Source organism: Hyperolius riggenbachi, chromosome 12, assembly GCF_040937935.1.
Source record: "Hyperolius riggenbachi isolate aHypRig1 chromosome 12, aHypRig1.pri, whole genome shotgun sequence".
Taxonomy (NCBI): domain Eukaryota; kingdom Metazoa; phylum Chordata; class Amphibia; order Anura; family Hyperoliidae; genus Hyperolius; species Hyperolius riggenbachi.
Window position 1 is genome coordinate 143394639 of NC_090657.1, and position 25871 is coordinate 143420509.

Sequence of the window (25871 nt, forward strand, 5' to 3'; positions counted from 1 at the left end):
TCGTTGACCATATAGGTTTCAACGCACTATATGAATTAAAAGTAACAAGCTTTACCATACATAATTTGAAGATGGAGATGAAGAATATACTGTGCTAATATAGGATCTGAGAGAGCGGGGAGACTCAAGAAACACAGCGCTGCCTTGTTTCCATGACAAAGGGGCGGATCTGGGAGGAGCTGGAGGCGCTCAAAAGCGGTGGATGGAGGCTATTGGGTAGCTCTGAAGAAGAGGGGCGTACCCCTTGAAACGTCAGCATCCCTCGCTTGCACGTTGCAGTGACGTCACTGCAAACAAAACCACCGCTGTGCAGCGCACCCACCAACGCACGATGTACAAAACTTCTGTTAGATCCGGATTGGCTACCCCAGCACCCGCACAACCTCTCCGCTTTCACCAAGTCCGGCCAGAGTGGACGGATAGAGGCCAGTGCGGAGATCCGTTGCATACCCAGACCACTGCATATCTGGACAGTTAGAGGCTGCATGCCCGGACCGCTGCATACACGGACGGCTAGGTGGTAATGTATGCCACTTAAAGATCTGTCTATTTAGAGATACTGGACATTGGGTCCTGTGGTGACAGTGTTACATATCTGTTGTGGAAAGATCATTATGTGGAGATTCCTTCATGTGATTGGAATAGAAGGAAGATTTCTGGAAATAATATATCAACTTTTGCACAGATACATGGATGCATGAGCAAAGCCCTTACAGGCAGAATATATTGTTACATCTTATATCCAACAATCCCTTTTCTAAAGGGCTTTTTGTGATTCTTTACTGGGATCTCCTTTTTTGAACACATGTTTTAGGACTATCTCACTGCAGTGAGGCAGAGTGATTGCTGTATGTCTTGAGTGGATGTGTTTTAGAGGGGAAGGTGCTTTGTATTGAGCCTAGAATCAGAAAACTATTGTACTCTTAGTACTCTTTTCCACTATGAAATGCAATCGCGATTGCGATCGCGTTTCAATTTCCACCATGTGATTGCGATTGCGATTGAGCTACTATACTCATTATAGTCCAGCTCAATCGCATACAAAACGCGGCAGGACGACGATTGCGGTTTGACCAAAATCGCATCGCAATCGGATCGCACTAATGGAAATTGCTGCTGCAGTTTCCATTAGTTTAATGTACCTTGCGATTTGCAGTCAGAAGCAAATCGCAAATCGCAGGCTAGTGGAAAAAGGCCCTTAGGGCCTTTTTCCACTAGCCTGCGATTTGCGATTTGCTTCTGATCGCAAATCGCAAGGTACATTAAACTAATGGAAACTGCAGCAGCAATTTCCATTAGTGCGATCCGATTGCGATGCGATTTTGGTCAAAGCGCAATCGTCGTCCTGCCGCGTTTTGTATGCGATTGAGCTGGACTATAATGAATATAGTAGCTCAATCGCAATCGCATGGTGGAAATTGAAACGCGATTGCGATCGCGATCGCAATCGCGATCGCATTTCATAGTGGAAAAGAGCCCTTAGGGCTCTATTCATAAAACCTTACCGCAAGTTTTCCGCTCAAAACAGCGGATTTTCCCGTCCATTTAGCAAAGTGGGCATTCATAAAAGCTGTTCCCGCATGAAAATCTACAATCCCCCAGCAGAGCGAGAAATTTCTGCCTTCTCCAGTGTTTTTCTAGATTTATCTAGAAAAAAGTAACAAAATGGCCATTCATAAAGATTAGAGGAAGCGGTATGTGGACGGGAAATACCGCTTCCTCTGATTTTGCGGATTACATACAAGTGAATGGGACAGACCTCCCAGAGAGAGCAGTGCACGGAGGGACTCTGCCGGCTGAAGTGTTTCCGCATGCCTTCCGACAGCTTACCGCCAGCTTTCAGCGGGAGATCTCCGCTCTTGCATCGCAGCTTTCAAGATTTCTTTGAATGACCACCCAGAAGTGTAAAATACCGCTGCGGTATTTTCCCTCCAGGAGTTTTCTCGCAACAACTTTTTTATGAATAGAGCCCTATGTGTTTAATAAAGGTCTTTAACTTTTAGCGCTTTGGACATATTTTTACTATAATTATTTTGAGGTGTTTGAGGAGTGCCTGGTCCACAATAGCTGCTGCCCATCCAATAGGCGCAGATTGCTATATACAAACCAAGTTAAGAATGAGCAATGTGCAATTTTCCGTGGTTGGGGGAAAAAAAAAAGCCGGCACTGCTGCTTTTTAAAGTACAAGGGGCTCTATTCACAATGAGTTACCAACCGAAATATCTCCCATTTTGAAATTCCCAATTTCTTCCTCCCTAAACTACCTCTTGCGGTAAAAGTGAGGTAAAAGTGTGGTAATTATTACCTCAAAATGTATCTCCAATTTGAGATTCTTAATTGAATAGTTGGTGTTAATTAAGGATTTTTTTAATCACCAACAAATAGTAGGTGATAATTATCACTTCTCTGTTATTGGCCTTCAGGTTGGAGCCTTTTGAGCTTTGTTCGCTCGAGTTTATGTCAATTTTACATAGACGGCAAAGAAGACGAGTGTGTCTGATCTCAAGGCGCACTTTCAGACCTCGTACAGTCTTTTGGACAATTTTATAGATGCCGAGGAGGAAAGTCCTCTCTGCTCTAAAAGATAAGCAACAGCATAATAACCTTTAAAGGAAAATATTTGTTACAGCTGATACAAATCCAGCAAAAAATCTCCAGTGTGTGTACTTCCTGCTTTTATGGAAGCAGACATAGGGTTAACATCCTGTGTTTACACATTAGCTGCTCTGCTGAGGCAGCCAGCTGGCACAGCTGAAAGCTCAAATTACAGTTGTGATTATTCACAGATGAGGGGGAATTAGACAGGCTAAACTTTATATACATACAGGGTGCATTTATATATGTTTTCCTTCTGTCCTGTGCAAGAGTTTAGGTCCGACTTTAACCTCCCCGGCCTTCTATTGAGATCGCCAGGGAGGCTGCGGGAGGGTTTTTTTGTAATAAAAAAAAATCCATTTCATGCAGCCAACTGAAAGTTGGCTGCATGAAAGCCCACTAGAGGGCGCTCCGGAGGCGTTCTTCTGATCGCCTCCGGCAAGCATAAGTAACAAGGAAGGCTGCAATGAGCAGCCTTCCTTGTTTGGCTTTCCTCGTCGCCATGGCGACGAGCAGAGTGACGTCATGGACGTCAGCCGCCTCCGATCCAGCCCTTAGCACTGGCCGGAACTGATTGGTCCGGCTGCGCAGGGCTCGGGCGGCTGGGGGGACCCTCTTTCGCCGCTGCTCGCGGCGGATCACCGCAGAGCGGCGGCGATCAGGCAGCACACGCGGCTGGCAAAGTGCCGGCTGCGTGTGCTGCTTTTTATTTGAGGAAAATCGGCCCAGCAGGGCCTGAGCGGCAGCCTCCGGCGGTGATGGACGAGCTGAGCTCGTCCATACCGCTCAGGAGGTTAAATGTGACAGGCTTTCCTGGGTCGTCTCTGTGTAATGAGTGGCAAGCATATGGGCTGCCCTGCAGTGGTCAAAAAAGCTTTCTGCACATATCGACCAATTACCGCAAAGTTATCGAACACTTAAATATTTGCCTTAATATTACCGAACGATTACCGACTGCTTATAACCCTTTTTACCACACTTATCAAACATTTATCACACTCAGTAAATTTTTAGTGAATACTGAAAAAATTTGGAAATTATCACTGGAGGTAATTTTAAGACCAAAAAAGAGTTACCACACGTTATTGTGAATAGAGCCCAATGTGTGCAATTTCCTATTGCCAACAGTCAGCTGTTCATCAGCCAAGAATGAAGATTCGGCTGCGGGAAAACGCAGTTTTTCTACGGCCTCAAGTGTGACCCTTCCTTAAGCATTTAGTTTACAACATATTTTTCCCATCTCCTCAAGCTTGACAAACATCCACAATCTAAATATTTGTTTTAAAAGTTAAACAAGACTACTAGGTGTTTGGACTAGAGAGGTTTGCCCTACAGTATGTGCACGAAAAAACATAGCCATGAATTCATGACCAATGACAACTTTATTAAAGAGAACAATTCTCTATGACCAATTCTATTACACCTTATGTAATGACAGGGGTAGCATGATGGTGGGATACATAGAAGGTTTAGTGTGTTTCAAGGACAATGGAAGCAAATTTGTATGTGGCTGAAGACAGTTTCAGGCAGTGAGACAGGCCAGATTGGACTTTGACAGAACGCAAAGTTGTGGGCAACCTGGTTAGGTAGTAGCAGAAGCCCATTAAAAATGTCTCAGTGAACTTAAAGTGATCTTGAGCCTAAGCTCGGGTCAAAAAGGAAATCCTTACCTAAGAAGAGGGAAGCCTTTGGATGCTAAAGAAGCTTACCGGGTCCTCCTCACTGGGACCCTCCTTATCTTCGGGCACAAGCGCAGCCGTGCTAGACCAGAGCAAGCACGGATGTGTCCGCGGCTGTGCAGTAGCATGGAGCAGCTCGTACGCAAATAGCTCAAACTAGGAGTGCTGCCCTGATCATATTTGCAACAGGCCCTTGTCAGAAATCTTTGGGAGGGTCCGTGAGCATCAATGGGGGACCAGAGGATGCCGTGGGAAGCCTCTACAGGATCCATAGGCTTCCCTCTTAGGCAAGTATTTCCTTATAGACCAGAACTTTGGCTTGGAGACACTTTAAAGTGTACCAGAGAAGTAAAAAAAATAAAATAAAAATTCATACATACCTGGGGCTTCCTCCAGCCCCCTCTGGCCTGATCGCTCCATCAGCATCGTCCTCTGCCTCCTGGACTTTCAGTAAGGGGTACCGGTATCTTCAGCCAGTCGGCGCATGCGCAAAGCGGCTGTGCGCACTCCCCCATCTCGCTCCCGTGGCCAGGAGAGTTCTGCGCATGAGCAGTAGTACTGCTCAGGAACAGAAAGCTCCCGGCAACGGGAGCATGGTGGGGCGGTCGCGCATGGCCGGGTCACGCATGCACTGTTTATCTTAACAGTTTTTTTCACTACATCTTGGCCAGTCAGGCCAAGATGTAGTGAAAAAAACTGTTAAGATAAACAGTTGTATCTGTAGAAGTACCCAACACTAAAGACTTTTCTGGAGTTTTATATTCTTAAAAAGCAAAGTGTGAAAATTTGTTTAAAGGATACCCGAAGTGACATGTGACATGATGAGACAGACATGTACAGTGGCAAGCACACAAATAACTATGCTGTGTTCCTTTTTTTCTTTCTCTGTCTGAAATAGTTAAATATCAGGTATGTAAGTGGGTGACTCAGTCCTGACTCAGACAGGAAGTGACTACAGTGTGACCCTCACTGATAAGAAATTCCAACTATAAAACACTTTCCTAGCAGAAAATGGGTTCTGAGAGCAAGAGATAAAAAGGGGAATTTCTCATCAGTGAGAGTCACACTGTAGTCACTTCCTGTCTGAGTCAGGACTGAGTCAGCCACTTACATACCTGATATTTAACTCTTGCAGGCAGAGAAAGAAAAAAAGGAACACAGCATAGTTATTTGTGTGCTTGGCCCTGTACATACACATGTCTATCTCATCATGTCACTTAGAGTATCCTTTAACAGTTTCATTAGCATGCCTGCTGTTTTTCAGGGAACACTATCAAAACCAAAAAAAATTCAAATCGCATGTCTACAAACATATAAGTACATTTGCCCTAGAGAACAATGTACTGCAAATTACTTTTTTCTATACAGCTGGAACAATGGGGAAAGTGCCCAGTGTCAGCAGGTACTATGCGGTGGGGTGAGGGGAGGAGACGACGGGTAGCAACCACGCGCGGTATCGAAAGCAACCACACGGAGGGAGCAGATGGTGTCAATGGCAACTGTGCGTGTTGACAGCAACTGTGCAGTGAGCACCTGGTGTCGACAGAAACTAAGGGGAGAATACCCGGTGTCAACACTCAGAGGGCTATTGTCAAAAAACAATCTATGGGTAGGGGAGCCCCTGGTGTCACAAGGTACTATGGGGTGAGTGCCTGGTGTCACAAAGAACCATGGGGGAGCACCTGGTGTAAGAAAGAACAATTGGGGGTTGACACTGTGTTGGCAGGAACTATGGGGGGATAACTGCTATTCAGCAAGTTTGGGGGGGGCAACTGCCATAGGTAGGAACTGGGGATGGGAGGGGGGCACTTGGTGTCCTCAGGAACTACGGGGGAGTGTCAAGTGGCTGCAAACATAATAAGATGAGTCAGGAAGCTGCAGAGCTTATGGGGTGCGTAAAGTGGAAGCAAGAAGTATGGGGGTGCACCACATTTCAGCATAAATAGAGTGGTGGTCGCTAAACGGCAGAGGGAACGCTAGAGGCCAGGTTGCAGCAGGCCCAACACTACAAGGGGTTTTAATACGAACGCAACAATGATGAATGATGGGTCGGCGAACAACAGAGCACCGGGACGAGTGACAATCAGTTCGCACAGGTCAGTGATAGAGCCTCATTCGCCGGAACGTGACCCTATACGTGACCCCAGCGTACGACACACTACGTTCTCGCGCACGAGCCCAGCCCCGTTCTCTCACCTGCGTCCCCTCCGAGCCATGGCTATCGCCGGGCCGCCGTTTCGGGTGTTATTGTTATTTCCTATCTCCCGCCCGCTGCGCGCGCAGCCTCGGAACGCCTTTTCCGGGGTCAGGGGACGCAACTTGACGTCATGCAGTCTGCTAGCCCTCTCCGTCTCGCTAGCCATACAGGGAAAGCGCCTCAGCATCAGACGCGCTAATAGCCAATCAGACACTAACGTGAGGAAGAGGGGGGGAAAGGCGCGCTATCCAAAAGAAAGAAGGACGAGAAGACTCGCGGCTTGTGTAGTCAAGAGCGCTCTGCTAGAGGGTGTGTGAACATCATTCATTCATGAAAAGACCAAGCCAGCAAGCTAGCTGAGCTGATGAGTCTGAGGCTGGCTGCATGCTAATGTTTGCTATACAATAGCTCATCCTAGACTGCAATCATGAAGTGGCAAAAAAAGTTTATTGATTATTATTTTTAGTTTTTCACAACCTATAAAATGTTTTAAAACTCTGCTGTGCGTAATAATGTGGAACAGTGCATTTTAAAGGAGAGGTCCAAGGTAAAACAAAAATCAAAATCCACTTACCTGGGGCTTCCTCCAGCCTCTGGCAGCCATCCTGTGTCCTCGCCGAGGACTCCGCTCACTGCCGGTGTCCTCAGCTGAAAAAGCCAAGTTCACCAGGTCGGCTTCCGGGTCGGTTTCATGTGCGCTCCACGGCATGGGTCGCGTGGTGTAGCCGACATCATCAGGTCTCTACTGCGCAAGCGCAGTAGTTCTGCACCTGTGCAGTACAGACCTGATAACCAGGGCTGTGGAGTCGGTCCAAAAATACTCCGACACCTCAGTTTAGGATTCCACCGACTCCTAATTTGCATATTACAATTTTGTTGATTAAAAGTATGTAACGTGAAATTCGTCTCAACTGCCAATGCTTAGGAATTTTACAATACAACTGAAGTGAGAAGGATATGTAGACTACTATATTTATTCCCTTTAGACTAAAACTAGTCCTTGGTAAGAGTACTTGTAAAAGGTATAAACTGGAACAAAGAACATCTATCAGGCCCTAGGCAATGTAAGTGTGGGTGCATGTAAGAATGATGTGCAGGTACTCTGCAGTGGAATGAGAAGATTCTTCCTCTATTACACATTCTTCATGCACAATCTGAACAAGGTTTATGGGTGACACAACACTTCTGTGTTCAATGTGCACAACATTCTCAGTGGATTCCCTGCAGCTCTGTGGGGAGTGCATATGTAGAGTATAGTACTACTGTGTGACAAAGTAAACCTGAGACAGATGAAATTAAAGTTTTATACATAACTGGGGCTTCCGCCAGCCGCCTTCAGGATAATCAGTCCATCGTTGTCCTCCTCCGCCACCTGGATCTTCTGCTATGAGTCCAGGTATTTGAGCCAGTCGGGCGTAGTGCGCATGCACACACTCCGCCGCCAGGAGCATACTACACCTATTGCGCAGGTGCAGAATGTTCCTGACTGTGGGAGCGGCACGTGGCTGGACTGCGCTGACTGGCTGAATTACCAGGACTCATAGCAGAAGATCCAGTTGGTGGAGGACAGCAAGGGACTGATTGGCCTGAAGGGGGCTGGAGGAAGCCCCAGGTATGTATAAAACTTTACTTTTCATCCGTCTCAGGTACCCTTTAATTCACAGTCACCAAACCAAATTTTAACAACGTATCAAATTATTTGATTTCATGAGCAAAGAGAGTGCATACATTTGCATAAATCAGCATCAATGCAGAATTATTTCCATCTCATTGACCATCTCTATTAGTGATACGGCTACACATCAGGCTTTATTCTTACAGCATAGATGTTATTTAGTATATATAAGAGATTCCTGTGTACACATCATATATACAGTCACAATCAGATATGTATATCTGGCCTTAAAAATACGGGGGCTGCTTTATTGAAGCAGCACAAGTAACTAATTTTGATAGGTTTATTTAATTTTTGTGGACTAAGCACAGCTATTACTGTATATATACACATTATTTTTTAATGACTATTATCTGAGAAATAGAACATTTTATCATATTTTCTATTTTAATTATAGTTACAAATTCATTAGGATTTGGAGTCGGTGCATTTTTTCCCGACTCCGACTTCAGGCACCCAAAATTGCTCCGACTCCACGACTCCGACTCCACAGCCCTGCTGATGACGACGGTTACACCATGTGACCCCCGCCGTGGAGCGCACATGAAGCCGACCTGGCGAGGTCAGCTTCAGCTGGTTCACACGGATGTTGGGGCAGCCAGAAGCTGCATCGTCCTGTGACATCTCATTTGTGGGCAGCGGTACGGTGATCGTCGGCTGCCCATCGCTATCAGCGTTTCTCGTCCCCACAAGACATGAAGACGCAGCAGCTAGGCGACCCTAGAAGCCGCATGTGGCTTTTAGGGCCGGCTGAAACAACGCGGTAAATCGGGATCGGAATGCCGTGTTTGCGTAATCGCACGATGCTAAACGCTCCCATTCACTTTAATGGGAATTGTAACCCCAAATGGTAATGGGAGCAGATTAGACGGGATTGGCGCGCTCTGTCACGTTACTACCTTCTGACGATCCAGCAACCGGTCTTTTAATGTCGTTTAGACGGGATCATTGGGCTGGATTATCACATTGCCAATGTGACAATCCAGCCCCACGATCCCGTCTACACTACGTTAAAAGACTGTTTGCTGAATCATCAGAAGGTAGTAATGTGACAGAGCGCGCCAATCCCGTCTAATCTGCTTCCTTTACCATATGGGGGAATAGTCACCTCCGATGGTTGGAAGTACGATGAACAGACTGACGTTTAGCCGACGAGTCCTGAAGCGTCCGTGTGAACCAGCCCTAAGGAATTTGTGAATCATTTAGACAAAATGCGCCCTGACACTATTGTTCTCCTTTCTTAGCTCTCTCATTCCGTTATGCGCTGCTCATTGTCCCTCTGCTCCATTCATAGTAACAAAACCTGCCACTAGCCTGGAGACTAGCAATGCATCTATATAGCTTCTGCCCAGAGCTGTCCGTGGAGGAATCGATTGAATGTGTATACCTAGCTTTAGGGTGCAAACACACATCCAATTTTGATTGGCCAATGATTTGCCAGTTTTACCATCTCCATATAGTATGAGAGCCTACCTACACAGTTTGTCCATGGTACGCAGTATCTATTGGCCCCCATACTATATGAAAGTGGTAAAATTGGCCAATCAAAATTGGGTCTATGTACAAGGCTTCAGTTCTGTTCTTTCTGGGTTGCCCTGCGTCTCAGTACAGCTAGCATTTGTCCTCTTCTGACCACTGTTCACAAATCCCATCTGACATCACATGACCATTTGGAAGGACAACAGCATAGCTCCCAACTGTCCCTCTTTTGGAGGGACAGTCCCTGTTTGGAAACTCTGTTCCTTTTTCTTCCTCATTTGTCCCTCTTATTGGGACTCATGTAAATATTTGTATTTTTCTACTTAAAATTTATGTTAAATTGACTCTAAACTTTATTCCCATCTTTTAAATTGATATATTTCTTATTTTCAAATGTTAATATGAAGGAAAATGAACCAGGATGGAAAGGACCAGCGTGGTTGGAATTATAAAACAACATATTTTTCTTATGGAATGCGTGACTAGAGGTGTGTCAGGGGCATGGTTAGAGGTGTGGCTGAGATGTGGCTTAAAGCGGTATCGTCACCATAAAAATCAAATTTCAACAGCAACTGGTCTGAGTGTATTAAGTGATAAAGATGCTAATCCTGCATTCAAAACTTTTTCTGCTGTTATGATTTGGAGTTATCACATACTTAAGGAGCACTGGCCCTTTGGTAGTCAGTGCCAAAACATTACATGCTGGGGGTTCTTTTTATCTATAATGTATTTCTCCTCTTTCCTTTATTTCCCTGCCAGCTGCTTATCTGAAGCCTAATCCCCTACTCACATGTGTTTACACGCAAGGCTTAGGCGACTCAGCGATTGGAGGAGACAAGAAAAAAAGTAAAGGGCAGATATGACATCACGAGTTAGCCTTAACTGTGGGCAAAAGACATAGCCCCCACCACTAACAGAATTCTCGTCATTTACTATATAAAATTCACTGAAATCAAAACGTGGACAGTATAATACATGTGTAATGTAAGTAGATCAAGTATTTATCTACTTATATATGTGTTTTTTTTCCCTGGCATAGTTTAGCTTATCCTACTGCTTTAAGTGTCCCTCTTTCTGATATCAAAATGTTGGGAGGTATGCAACAGTGAAAATTGCCAGCAGGACACAGGAGCATGGCAATCTATACAGAGCAGAAACGATAAAGGTAACTATTACAGAATCTCAGACCAGATGGTGGAACAATATCATAGCAGTCTCCAAAGTATATCAGCACATTAATAGGAGGTACTATTGAGGAAGCACAACATTGGGAGGGACTATAAGGTGGCATTATAATCGGCGGCACTATAAGTGTTGCACACTCATAGGAGGCATTGTAGATGGTACTATAAAAGGACATTGTAATGTGAAGCATTCAGAACCCTGAAGACAATCGGCTCTATTCACAAAGCATTACCGCATTCTGTAATGCTGAAAATAGATGATATTACCTATCAACTTCCCGAGATACAATTCACTAAACCTATCTCCGCACAGAAAATCACAGTTCCCGGCTAGTGAGGTAAATTACCGACTTGTGCGGTAATTACCTCAGGAAATGTCAACAAATGTCAATTCACAAAGATTTCTGCATTTCAACTACCAGGGAAAAGTGTTCGGTTTTTTTTTCTCCAGCTCACAGCAGTCGATAACCATGATCCCATGATGTCTCTGTGTGGTAACTTGACAGACAGCCTGTGGGGAGAGCCAGGCAGCCAATAGGGAGAGCCTCACAGCCTGCTTCTCACTGTGATTGGGAGTGACAGGGATGTAGGTGGGTCTTTCATTGTGTCAAAGCAGAAGAAATAACAATTCTACGGGCATCCCTTCATCCCTTTAGATGTGCATGTTTGTATTATAGCACGCAGAAAAGCTCCCGCTGGTGGCTGCAGCACATCTAAAGGGATGACCGTATGCACAGGACGGAAAACCTCTGAGTCACACATCGCTCCCTGCCTGCTGCCCTGCTAGAAGGCTGGTAAGTGACACTCAGGGCTGGTGCACACCAGAACGCTTCTGAAGCGTTTTTAAAACGCTTGCAGTGGGAAACCCGCTTGGCTAATGAAAGTGAATGGGATGGTGCACACCAGAGCGGCTCGTTTTTTCCACAAACGCAAATTCAGGGCAGTGTTGCCAACCTTTCACATTATTTTTTACTAAAACTTTACTGACAAAAGATTGTTTTTACTGACAAAATCCCCTGCGCGGCGTGCCTAAAAATGGGCGTGGTCACGCAGCAGCATGTGGGCGTGGTCATGGGTGGGGCCAAATATACATGATTTTAGTAGTGCTGTAAAAGCTCTGCCGGGGAAGTTTGAGCTCTGCCATAGTGTTCCCCCCCCCCCTTCCCCCAAAATACATGTAATCTTACAGCATTTCACCAAAAATCCACGTAAAAATACAGATAATATGTAATCTGGCAGCAGTGATTCCCCCAACATACACATAATCTGGCAGTAGTTCCCCAAAATACACTTAATCTGATAGCAGTGGTTCCCCAAAAATAGGTAGCCCCAGGTCTATAGGTGTCCCCAGAATAGGTGGCCAGCGGTATAGATGTCCCCAGAACAGGTAGCCAGGGGTATATGTGCCCAGTATATGTAGCCAGGAGTATATGTGCCCAGTATATGTAGGCAGGGGTATATGTGCCCAGTATATGTAGGCAGGGGTATATGTGCCCAGTATATGTAGGCAGGGGTATACTGTATGTCCCAGTATACAGTGGAGGAAATAATTATTTGACCCCTCACTGATTTTGTAAGTTTGTCCAATGACAAAGAAATGAAAAGTCTCAGAACAGTATCATTTCAATGGTAGGTTTATTTTAACAGTGGCAGATAGCACATCAAAAGGAAAATCGAAAAAATAACCTTAAATAAAAGATAGCAACTGATTTGCATTTCATTGAATGAAATAAGTTTTTGAACCCCTACCAACCATTAAGAGTTCTGGCTCCCACAGAGTGGTTAGACACTTCTACTCAATTAGTCACCCTCATTGAGGACACCTGTCTTAACTAGTCACCTGTATAAAAGACACCTGTCCATAGAATCAATCAATCAAGCAGACTCCAAACTCTCCAACATGGGAAAGACCAAAGAGCTGTCCAAGGATGTCAGAGATAAAATTGTAGACCTGCACAAGGCTGGAATGGGCTACAAAACCATTAGCAAGAAGCTGGAAGAGAAGGTGACAACTCTTGGTGCGATTGTTCGAAAATGGAAGGAGCACAAAATGACCATCAATCGACCTTGCTCTGGGGCTCCACGCAAGATCTCACCTCGTGGGGTGTCAATGGTTCTGAGAAAGGTGAAAAATCATCCTAGAACTACACGGGAGGAGTTAGTGAATGACCTCAAATTAGCAGGGAGCACAGTCACCAAGAAAACCATTAGAAACACATTACACCGCAATGGATTAAAATCCTGCAGGGCTCGCAAGGTCCCCCTGCTCAAGAAGGCACATGTGCAGGCCCGTCTGAAGTTTGCCAATGAACACCTGAATGATTCTGTGAGTGACTGGGAGAAGGTGCTGTGGTCTGATGAGACCAAAATAGAGCTCTTTGGCATTAACTCAACTCGCTGTGTTTGGAGGAAGAAAAATGCTGCCTATGACCCCCAAAACACCGTCCCCACCGTCAAGCATGGGGGTGGAAACATTTTGCTTTGGGGGTGTTTTTCTGCTAAGGGCACAGGACAACTTAATCGCATTAACGGGAAAATGGACGTAGCCATGTATCGTGAAGTCCTGAACGACAACCTCCTTCCCTCTGCCAGGAAACTGAAAATGGGTCGTGGATGGGTGTTCCAGCACGACAATGACCCAAAACATACAGCAAAGGCAACAAAGGAGTGGCTCAAGAAGAAGCACATTAAGGTCATGGAGTGGCCTAGTCAGTCTCCGGACCTTAATCCAATAGAAAACCTATGGAGGGAGCTCAAGCTCAGAGTTGCACAGAGACAGCCTCGAAACCTTAGGGATTTAGAGATGATCTGCAAAGAGGAGTGGACCAACATTCCTCCTAAAATGTGTGCAAACTTGGTCATCAATTACAAGAAACGTTTGACCTCTGTGCTTGCAAACAAGGGTTTTTCCACTAAGTATTAAGTCTTTTATTGTTAGAGGGTTCAAAAACTTATTTCACTCAATGAAATGCAAATCAGTTGCTATCTTTTATTTACGGTTATTTTTTCGATTTTCCTTTTGATGTGCTATCTGCCACGGTTAAAATAAACCTACCATTGAAATGATACTGTTCTGAGACTTTTCATTTCTTTGTCATTGGACAAACTTACAAAATCAATGAGGGGTCAAATATTTATTTCCTCCACTGTATGTAGGCAGGTGTATATGTTCCCAGTATATGTAGTCGGGGGTATATATAGCCAGGGGTATATGTGCCCAGTATATGTAGTCAGGGTTATATGTGCCCAGTATATGTAGGCAGGGTTATATGTGCCCAGTATATGTAGGCAGGTGTATATGTGCCCAGTATATGTAGTCGGGGGTATATGTCCCCAGTATATGTAGGCAGGGGTATATGTCCCCCGAATAGGTAGCCAGGTGTGCCCACAGCAGGAGGGGAGCAGCGCATAGAAGGAGAGCTGTGGGGAAGGGGGGACATCTCCCCCCTCCTTCCCTCACCTTGGGGCTCTCCCTCCCTCGCTTTCCCCTCCAGAACTAAGTGTTGTGCGGGTGGCTGGCAGAACTTACCTCCGTCTCGTTGCAGGCGCGGGATCGTCAAATGGATTTCCTGCTAGTCTGGTCTGGTCCAGAGCAGCGGCACCAGAACTTCCAGCACTTGGAGCGAGACGAAGGTAAGTTCCGCCCGCTGCCAGCAGCCGCACAAGACTTCATTCTGGAGGGGAGAGCAAGGGAGGGAGAGCCCAAAGGTGAGGGAAGGTGGTGGACACGTCTGCCCTTCCCCACCGCTGATCCCACAGCTCTCCCTCTTCTCTGCGGTGCTCCCCTCCTGCTCACAGGGCGGCCTTACGGCCGCTGCTGAATTCCTTACGGAATTCACGGGCAGCTAAATTAGTAACAAAATTTACGGTATGCCCGTAAATTTATGGGCTGTTGGCAACACTGACTCAGGGGCTGCAGCATTTTTTTGATTTCTGAGGCGTTTCTGTCTTAATGTTAAAGTATAGGAGAGTGAAAAACATCTCTGAAAAACGCTAGATCCGAGCGGTTTTCCAGGTGTTTTTGTTACAGAAGCTGTTCAGTAACAGCTTTACTGTAACAATATATGAAATCTGCCACACAAAAACGCTCCAAAAACCGCTAGGCATGTTTAGAAAACGTCTCTAAACATTCCTAGAATCGCTCTGAAATCTGCTTCAAAAACCTCTAGCGGTTTGCGGATCTGCTAGAGGTTTTCGGTGTGCACTGGGCCTTACTGAGCAGGGCTTAGGGAATTAAGGCATGTTTGTTCAGTAAATTACCAAACTTCTGCCTCATGGGGGAAACCTTTTGTGAATTTGGAAAAGAAAAGTGTAAGATATCGCAGGAGGTATTTTACCATCCAAAGTGCTTTTACCAAACTGCTTATTGTGAATAGAGCCCATTGAGCAGCATGAACAAGATAAGCATCTGGTAATCTAGCCCACCGTGGGCTTAAAGAAACTCTGAAGCCAATAAAAATAGCGCTTTTTATTCATCATTCCTCTTCTGCAATATCAGCTAAGATGAATCGCTGCATTCCCGCGGCAAAACGAGGTCTGCTATACTAGCTGACTATACTGGGGATACTATAGTGCGGCAAGTATACTATCTATACTGGGGCAACTATACTAGCTAACTATACTACCTATACTGCGGCCCGTGGACAGGAGCACACTGCACATGATGTCATACGTGCGCAAGCCCCATCGTGCGCCGGGCGTGTGCAGCGCAGGCAGGGACGGTTGGGCCATGGCGCCAAGTCACACAATTGTGTCAGGTGGCATGTGCGGAAGCAGGAGATTTGGGCGCATGAGACAAGTGGACAAAAAGGGCGCTCCATTCACTCCCATTATAAATATCGTTTAATGGGCGCCAAACAGGGAAAAAAAAAAGCGCCGGAGATTATTAACGTCTTACAAACGGCGCCCGGAGATTTTTAAAGGTTTTATAACTGTGCTTGTGATGATTTAACTTTACAAAATGAACCCGTGACGAATAACGTTTATAAAGATACTAAACATATTTATCCTGTTTAATTAAAACATGATTTAACATTTTAACCCTTAGGCCCGGTGCACACCAAAAACCGCTAGCAGATCCGCAAAATGCTAGCAGATTTTGAAACGCTTTTTCTTATTTTTCTATGGCGTTTTGCGGATTGCTGCAGCGGATTTCAGTATAGTAGATTTCATATATTGTTACAGTAAAGCTGTTACTGAACAGCTTCTGTAACAAAAACGCCTGGAAAACCGCTCTGAAGTGCCGTTTTTCAGAGCGGTTTGCGTTTTTACTATACTTAACATTGAGGCAGAAACGCACCCGCAATCCAAAAAATGCCTCACCCCGGCATTTTTCGTTTCTGCAAAACGCCTCCTGCTCTGGTGTGCACCACCCCATTGAGATACATTGACCAAGCGGATCCGCAGCCGCAAGCGGCTGCAGAAACGCTGAAAAAGCCGCTCGGTGTGCACCAGCCCTTAGGCCTAGTGCACACCAAAAACCGCTAGCAGATCCGCAAAATGCTAGCAGATTTTGAAACGCTTTTTCTTATTTTTCTGCAGCGTTTCAGCTAGCGTTTTGTGGTTTTGTGTAGCAGCTTTGGTATAGTAGATTTCATGTATTGTTACAGTAAAGCTGTTACTGAACAGCTACTGTAACAAAAAACGCCTGGCAAACCGCTCTGAAGTGCCGTTTTTCAGAGCGGTTTGCGTTTTTCCTATACTTAACATTGAGGCAGAAACGCATCCGCAATCCAAAATCTGCAGCAGCCCGGGAGTATGCGTTTCTGCAAAACGCCTTCCGCTCTGGTGTGCACCAGCCCATTGAAATACATTACCCTAGCAGATCCGCACCCGCAAGCGGATCGCAAACTGCAGCCGAACCGCTCTGGTGTGCACTAGGCCTTACTGTTTGTAAAACATTATTATTCACAAAATAAAGCGATCAGTACGTAACGTAAATTGTAATATATTTTTTACAATCACTATTTGTAAAACATTTCTAAAACATTATTATCCACCCAAAAAAATTATTTAAATTTTTTTATTTAAATGTTTTTTTTTATTAATGTTTGTAAAACATTATTATCCATAGGGGGTCTTAGGTTTAGGCACCACCAGGGGGGTCTTAGGTTTAGGCACCACCAGGGGGGTCTTAGGTTTAGGCACCACCAGGGGTCTAGGGGTTAGGGATAGGTACAGGGAGGGTTCTGTGTGAGAGTAGGGTTAGGTATAGTTTTAGTACAATTTTAATTATACTAATCAACAGTTATTATGAATGTACTTATATTAATATCATTGTTATAAACAATATTTTCACATTTTATTATAATAAACGATAAATCAAGATTATCCATAACAATATATAATTATAATGTTTAAGCAAATATTACTGTTTTTTTAACAAATGTAATTATAAGTTTCAGTTTAGAAACAGGGAAGATTAACGTTTTAAAGAGAGTCTGAAGCGAGAATAAATCTCGCTTCAGACCTCATAGATAGCAGGGGCACGTGTGCCCCTGCTAAACCGCCGCTATCCCGCGGCTTAACGGGGGTCCCTGATCCCCCAAATCCCCTCGTTTCAGCGGGGGAGCGCTTCCTGGTTGGGGCAGGGCTAACCGCCGCAGCCCTGCCCCACGCGCGTTTGTCAGCGAGTCTCTTTAAGAATTGCCGATTTCATACACATTATTTAATGATTTATAAATTCTTAAATCACTATTTGTAAACGAAATTCTACACAATATTTTTATAAACGATAATACTGCTTATCGTTTACACCACGCGCCCTTTTTTCCCCGATGCCCTTTTTTGATGTACGCGGCATGTGCCCTGGATCAGCATTCCGTCTGTAACTCCCCTCCCCCGCGGCCGTGGGGGTAGGGGGGAGCAGGCACTGAGGACAACTACACTACCTATACTGGGGCAACTATACTAGGGCAACTATACTACCTATAGTAGCTCTTGCTAATGTAATGCTATGTGTGTCATCCCACTTGAGGGATGCAATTTTTTTTTTTAATTACACCATAGCATTACATAAGCAAGCACTTTACAAATCACAAGTGCTTAGAAAAGCACTGCTAGAGGGTCCAAGACCTTAGTAACCAACATTCCGCACAGATCACTTGGCAGAACTAAAGATGTCACCACCAATGATACATTTCAGAATGTAAATCAGGGAGAGGAAAGATTTTCCAATGGTCAAACACTGAATAAATAACCTATAAATGAATACTGTAAAAAAAATAAATAAAAAAAAAAATATTTATTTTGTTATTTTCAATACAGCTGCTCTTTAAGTCAATAACTTACATTACCTCCATTCACAATGAGTTTCCACATTTGGTAACGAATTGTCGTAAAATGACTGACAGTGTACCAGAGCTGAGAAAAAATACATATCTGGGGATTTCTCCAGCCCCATGTGCTCAGATCGCTGCCACGCCACCATCCTCCGTCTTCTCCGTCTTCTGTACCGGGTCCTGTTACTTCTTCCAATTGTGGCCAGTCTGATGCAAGTTAAGTGCGCTATTTATATATCTCTCCAGCAGCCACCAGAGAGATACGTAGAGGGCACACTTCTCTTGCGCAGACTGGCCGCGACTGGAGGAAGTAACGGACAGGGCCGGTTCTCGTGACAATGGGGCCCCAGGGCAAAATTAACCCGGGCTCCCCCAACAGACACCTTGACCAAAAAGCGGCATTAGGGGCCCTTTGTTGCAGCCAAATTTCTCTCCTGGGACTCTGAGCCGGCTGCTGACCCTCCCTCCCAGCCACCACCCAACTTGCCTGTGCTCCCTGGGGCCCCTGCAGAGTCTTTGGTAGTGTATCGTTTCACCTGCCCACCAGCACAGAGGCCCCTAATCTGCCACAGATTCTGCAGAGGCTCCTGGGATCAACAGTTAAGATGAGGGAACCTTTGGGGCCCTTACAGGCTCTGGGCTCCTGGGGTGATTGCCCGGTTTGCCTCTATGGTAGCGCCGGCCCTGGTAACAGGACTCGGTACAGAAGACGGAGAAGACTGAGGATGGTGGTGTGGAAGCAATCCGAGTGCATGGGGCTTGAAGAAGCCCAGCTCTGGTTTCCTTTAGGGCTGGTTCACACGGACGCTTGGCGGCATTTACCGCCAAGCATTCGGGACTCGTCCGCTAAAACGCTGCCGTTCAAGTGAATGGGAGCCTTTAGCATCGAACAGTTACCGGCAATTGCACAAACGCGGCGTTCCGATCTTGATTTATCGCATCGTTTTGGCCGGCCCTAGAAGCCGCATGCGACGTCCAGGGCCGGCTAGCCGCAGCGGCTTCACGCCGATCGTGACGGGAAGCCGACAATCGCTGTACCACTGCCCCGAACAAGACGTCACAGGACGACGCTGCTTCCCGGCCGTCCGTGTGAACCAGCCCTTAAGTATGACCAATTTCACATTCACAATGGGCTCTATTCATAAAACATTTGCGGAGAAAAAAATTCTTGGAGGGAAAATACTGCATCTGTATTTGTGTGCTAATTCATAAAAAGTGTTTACACTTGCGATAATAGGTCGGGGAATTCCCGCACTAAACTAGCAGTACTAGCTGAGTTGATACATTTTCTCTGTGCAGAGACAGAGTTAGTATAAAGGAGGCAGACCCAGCATCCCTTTACATGTGCATTTTTTTTTTTCTTTTTATTGCCTCTCCTTGCTCTGAATCTGTCTAATAGTCTAAACAATGTATTTAATTGCTGCAGCTTAGAAGAACTTCAAGAAATGTTACACATGCAGGCTTTCTGATGTGAAATATATCTGAAAGCAGGTACCCAAGGGGTTAAAAAATACAATTTTGGTATTCTGGGATGCAGTTTTTGTTCTGCTCTCACTGCAGCTGCCCGGGAGGTCTGTCCACTTTAGCTTGCCTGTTATCCCTGGCTTATCTCCTTTTCTAAACAGTCGGTGTTCTCCGTGCTGATTCCGCTTGCTCTAAACTTTATGAATTAACCGTCAGTGACATGTGTTGTGATAATGACCGCACAAGGCGGTAATTTCCCGCACTGCTCAGGAATTGTAGCTTTTCATGCAGTAACAGCTTTTATGAATGGACACTTTGCTAAATGGTCGGGAAAGTCAGCTGTTTTGAGCATTACCGCATGCGGGAATGCTTTATGAATAGAGGCCAATGTCTCCCACCTGAAATTACCGTTTGCAGAAAAACTGCAGAAAAAAAAAAGTGTTGAAAGTGTGGTAACATGTCAGTAAGAAGTTGTTACTTTAGACTTAAATTCCACACAAAAAATGAAATTCATAATGGAAAAAGAGTATTGTTTCATCGGTAATTACAGATTTTATTTTTTTTTTTTTCACCTGTAAATAGCGTTATTTTACACTTCACATACAAGTACATGTAGTTTACCGCCGTGTTACCGCACTATTTTACCGACTCTGAAAAAAAAAATTGTGAATGTGGAAAAAAGGTTATTACGGCTGTCTGTAATTTTTCATTACAAATTTCTTTATTGCACATGTAGGGTGAATGGAGGCTATTGTGACTATAGGAAATACATTTGGTTACAGCACATGGGATTGTGAATGGAGGCCGTTGATTCTGCTTCCTTATGTGGGCTGGAACTCACTAGAGCATTTTGTTTTTAGCATTTAGAGGGCACTTTCAGTCGCTAGCAATTTCCCTAAACGCTCTGCCAATGTAAATGGATGGGACAGATTCCACTAGAGCGATTGCGATTAGGGAAATCGCAATCGCAGGACATGCAGTATTTTAGGAGCGTTTCCATTCTAATGAATTGTATAAGAGCAGGGAAAACGCTCCCAAAATCGCTTGCAAAACCCTACTACAAATCGCTAGCAATTGCGATAGCACTTTGCGCTTTTTACTGAGCTCCATGCCTCAGTAGGGATGATCAATGATATGCAAATATGTCAGAGTTTATGCAAATTTTTATAAAAATATATGCTGCTTGAAAATAGACCAATCATTTTAAACCTGGGTGGGACTTGATTGGTCCATTTTCAAGCGGCATACATTTGCAAAAACTCAGTAGTATTTGTATATCATTCATCAGAATCACAGTCATATATTTAGCTCATTCCTTTTGATTGGCAATGACAAGCATTCAGTATAAATTAAGGGTGTAGCTACACAAAGCCATTTTGTTTTCTAAGACAAGCAGTAAGGTAGGTGGAAAAAAAGCGTGTAAAGACTGATAGGTACAAGTACCTAGTTTTCCAACATACTATGATAGTGGTGTAAATGGAGACAGTATTGATGCTGAGCAGAGAAAACAACAGCAAAGCTGGGAGTGTTGTCAGCATTACTAGTCAGAGGTAAAGTTTGGCATATGGTACAAACTGGTGTTCAGTGTCAGAGATCCACATTTACTACATAGGCCACAATAGATCTATCATAGGCTTAAATATTCACGCACACTACTGCTATGCCTTAAAATGTACCTGAAGTTCATTTTTGTGATAAAAGTAGTGGTAAGCTTCCGGCATGTTCAAAGTCCATCTCAGGTGCTAAAGGTGGCCCACTAAGCCTTTTCTGGTGGTCCTCCAAGGCTTTCTACAATGGTAATTCCATGCAGGCTGTAGCTGTGGTGTCACTTGCAGGGGCCACCTTGTGTTGCTGCTCTGCCTTTCCCTTCCTTTGCCTGTAGGCTGTCCGCCACAACTGTAGCAGTAACAGCCACTGATTAGCAGCTGCTACTGTGCTGACTGCACACAGTAGGGCCTAAGGGCCCTTTTCCACTAGCAATCGCTAGCGTTCACGCTGAACGCTAGCGATTGCTGAATCGCAATTACCGGCGATTCCCCGCCGTTCGCGGCCACAATTTTGCTATGCACTGCATAGCAAAATCGCGGCAAATATCGCACCGCCGCGCGTTCGCGGCAAAAATGAATCGCGGTAGTGGAAATGACCTACCGCGATTCCTATGTTAAAGAGAAAACTGTAGCGATTGTAAAATCGCTAGCGGTTTGCGTTTTTGCAATTCAGCCAGTTCAGTTTGCGCTGGTGGAAAAGGGCCCTACAGGTTATCTCCAGTGAAAAGGTTTGACAAACTTTCAGAGGCATATGGGCTCTATTCACAAAGCATTACTGCATTCGGTAATGCTGAAAACAGCTGATTTTTACCAATCGCCTTCCCAAGTTACGATTCACGAAACATATTACTGCACAAAAAATGTATATTACTGACTAGTGAGGTAAATTAACAACTTGCGTGGTAAATGGCTCAGAAAATGTCAAATTGCATTTCACAAACCTTTCCGCATTCGGTAAACCAGGCAAAAGCGTTCGGCATTTTTCTCCAGCTCATAGCAGCCGATAACTCTCTCTCCATGCTCTCTCTGTGCAGTAGATTTGACAGACTGCTTTTAGGGCTCTTTCACACCAGAGCTGATTTCTGGCGTTTTGATGCAAATTCAATACTTTGCATTTAACCAAGGTAAAATGACCATAGACTTTCATTTTACCTTTCACATCCAAGTTGCAGTTCGACGCACCCAGGAGCTTTTAATTGTCCAACGCAGGCGTTTCTCGTCAGGTGAATTATAACTACCACCACTAATCGGCGTTGCACCGCAACATCCCGACATCCACGCCAAAAAAAGGTAAAATACTGAATTTTACCTCAGCAGGATTTCATTGGTTCATATTCAAGCTGCATAAATTTGTATAAACCATTGCATGCATTTGCATCAACTCAAACTTATTTGCAGCTGCTTGACAATCCCTAGTCCCAGGCCTTTGAATGTGCACAGCATCCTGCAAAGATTTTTATCTGATGGGGAGTTCAGCTCAATAGAATAGACTGTGTAGGTGTGGCTCTCATACTACATGCAAGGGGGTAAAATTGGTCTGATATATTTCATTATCTTTGAAGTGCGTATGTAGCATTAGCGAGTGGTAATTAGAGGTCTTAATTTAATTTTTTTTTCTCCCTCACCTTCTTCTCTGCCTTTTTTTGAAGAGAATTCCCCAAGCCAGGAGAGTGCTATAATGGGGCGGTACAGAATGGAAGCACCTCTTGGAGAGATACAATTTCTGAGTATTCTAGTAGCAAGCACGGTACTTATCCGTTAGCCGGGCGCATCCGGCAGGTGGCGACAAAACTCCACCAGAGTTACATCTTTCCCTACTATCCATGTCAGCCTGGAGGGGGAATAGTAATTAAAGCCACCTGCCGGATGCGCCCGGCTAACGGATAAGTACCGCAAGCACTCCTCTATGAAAGAAGTTGATTGAGACTTGGGAGAGGTTAAACAGATGCAAATTTGGATGCAAAATTGTTTGCATACAAATTTTGCATACACAGTTGCATTTTTGCATCTCATTGACCATAATAATGAAGTACTAACTATTGCAGGTTACATCATATCAACTACAACTTGATGTATACATTTTTAGTAGGGATGGTCAATGAGATGCAAATTGAGTTGATGTAGGGTTATGCAAATTTTGCAGATAGACCAATCCATTCCTGCCAAGGTGGAATCTTGATTCAATTTTTAAGCTGCATAAACAAAAAGCTACTGCAACACCCTGCATCCACTTTTTTTTTTTTTTTTTTTTTAAAGAGGAAGTCATCCCCCTTGTATTGATTGCCATTACTCTCATAAAGCCTCAGGCTAGGTCAGGCATGGGCAAACTTGGCCCTCCAGCTGTTAAGGAACTACAAGTCCCACAATGCATTGCAGGAGTCTGACAGCCACATTCGTGACTCATAAAGGCAAATGCATTGTGGGACTTGCAGTTCCGCAACAGCTGGAGGGCCGAGTTTGCCCATGCCTGGGCTAGGTTCACAGCAGGACGTTGTGGTGCTGCGTTATAAAGTCTTATAATGCAGCTTACTGCACTGCAATAAGTAGTCTGTGCGAGGTTAGCATTGCATTGTAACGTAAGCAGTGTGTTACCTCTAAACGCACACATTACCAGGTACAGGAAAGCATACTTTTCATTGCCTATATGCCTCACTGTACTTAATGCGACGGTAACGCAGTGTTAATGTGCGTTACCACTAATGTTTTGACATGAACGTCGCATCACAACACAATGTCCTACTGTGAATCTAGCCTTAAAATCATATATGCACAACACCATCTTCTATTTTTATACCTAGCCTAGAGGGAAGAGATATTAGTACAGTTAAATATATTTAGTCGCATATACAAGAGCTTCATGTATAGGATAGAATACTTGACTGACTTTGTCGTCACACTTCCCATAATGAACATTATACAACAGAAAACCATAAGAAACCAAAACTATGGCATACATAAGGGTCCAACTAACCCCATGCTAGATTTGTTAGGGAGCATTAAACACCCGACTGCGTGAGAAAGTAAGTGCTAACGCACAAGTGCTCCCAACTGCAGCCAGCAAGTTTTAGATATCCACTGTTGTGAATTGTAACGCACAGGGTATTGCACATATATTCATGGTTTGGGCTGTGTGGTCCGGTCCTTTTCAGCTCCATATTATCTCACTTTAATGGGCAAGAGTTCATTTTGAGTGACAGATGAAAAGGTATTTGGGACTTTCAACCCAGAACACTAGTAAATCATCCATCTTATAAACGTTACTATAATGGTGGAATGTTTTCTTGTGCACGATAATTGCCCTGTTTTCCTCCATTTTTATTTTCTTTCTAGAAATCTTCACACAGAAGGTGATGCAACATGTCTTCTAGCTGGGATAGTAGCAGGGCGAGTTTCTTCATGTCACACTCTAACGTCACATTGACTGAAACCATGAACGAAGCATTGACTGAATACCTGAACGAAGCATTTGTAGGCAGACTGCCTACAAGGTCTTCTTCTCCCTTTCAACCACAACTTCAGCATTTGGACAGCATACTACGTACTGGGAGTTCACCTTTTCAACCACTGCTAGAGCAATTGGACAGCCGAGTATGTCCCAAAGCTGTGGTATCGCCACTCCTTGTTAGTACAAAAGAGGGTGCATTGGTGGCAAGTGGAGGAGAGAAACTGTGGCTGGGTGTAGAAGAAACTGGGTCATCTGTGTGTCCCTCCCCCCTTAATCCAGATATGCTGCTATTTGAACAATCTTCCTTGGCATCAGAACAACTTGGACAGTGTAGCAACTCTATTGTTGGGCTCTTCTACGGTGCCAAAATGTCAACTCCTAACAAGGAAGAGGACAGCATGGAGACGTCCAATCCCTTGGAAGTGGATATTACCATGCCAAGACAGCAAGGTTCTGAGGACCATATCAAAACTCTGCAAAAGCCTGTCTCACCAGTATGGGAGATTTCTGAAATAAAGTATGCATTGGAAGAGAATACACCTTCACTGGAAGTGTCAATTTCTGACTTGAGGTTTCCAAATGTGTCCACTGAGAATGAGCTACCAGTGCCTGTTCTGCCCTCTCCAGCTCCTCCTGCTCAGTGGGTAGGCACCAAGCACAAGGATATGGGCCGCTCTTACCTATTGCCATTCCATTATCGACGTCAGCTGAGTGCTTCAGAGGTCCCAATTGCAAGTGTTCCAACCCCTGGTTGCTCTATTCAGATCATTGCTGGAAAATCCCATGATAAGTTAGAATGGCAGATTGAAGGGACATCTGAAACCCTGAACTCTCTCCAACCATAACTTCTTTAACATGGAGTATGTTTGACTAGCTTAAACTCAGTCACCAAGGCTGATTTCTGTTTACTTGCTGTAGTGTATTTATAACCCCATAACCCTATTTGCTTTGGCAATTGGTGCTTTATCAATTGTGTGCTTAATTATAAATTGTGTGCTTAATAACTATTTAATAAAGTGTTCAATTTGCTTTTGGATGTCTGGTAATTTTAGTTTTCAGTGCATTAGGATTTTTTTTTTATTTTTTACTTGGTCCACACAATACAGTTTAGTGCTATGGAGGGTTACAGCACATATGCGGTTACATCCATGGAACCTAAACCAGTTCACACGTGTCCATCGGACATGTCATAATTAGGGGTGGTTAATGATATGCAGAATTTGTATGCAGCTTGGAAATGGACCAACCACATTGATGGGCTTTGACTTGTCCATTTTCAAGCTGCATACAAAATGCACATAGTACTGCATCAACTTGGACTTATCT

At 44.5% G+C, this 25871-nt stretch overlaps 2 protein-coding genes across 5 annotated transcripts in view; one reads left to right on the forward strand and one right to left on the reverse strand.

The window, feature by feature from the left end:
- The window catches only part of MYBL2 (MYB proto-oncogene like 2), a 191954-nt gene extending 185367 nt beyond the window's left edge, over nucleotides 1-6587 (reverse strand). For all 3 annotated transcript variants that reach the window (XM_068262027.1, XM_068262026.1, XM_068262025.1), the window contains exon 1: nucleotides 6471-6587. In XM_068262027.1, the coding sequence (XP_068118128.1) occupies nucleotides 6471-6490 (20 nt within the window). In that variant the 5' untranslated portion in view covers nucleotides 6491-6587. The remainder of the gene's footprint in view (nucleotides 1-6470) is intronic.
- On the forward strand, nucleotides 6312-25514 carry LOC137540854 (uncharacterized). 2 transcript variants are annotated; one of them, XM_068262029.1, is made up of 2 exons: nucleotides 6312-6370; nucleotides 24431-25514. In XM_068262029.1, the coding sequence occupies exon 2, from the start codon at nucleotides 24458-24460 to the stop codon at nucleotides 25388-25390; it is 933 nt and encodes a 310-aa protein (XP_068118130.1). In that variant the 5' UTR covers nucleotides 6312-6370; nucleotides 24431-24457; the 3' UTR covers nucleotides 25391-25514. The 2 variants fall into 2 exon arrangements, with proteins under 2 accessions (XP_068118130.1, XP_068118129.1); XM_068262028.1 differs by lacking the exon at nucleotides 6312-6370 and adding an exon at nucleotides 6495-6780.
- Nucleotides 25515-25871: the final 357 nt, after the last annotated feature.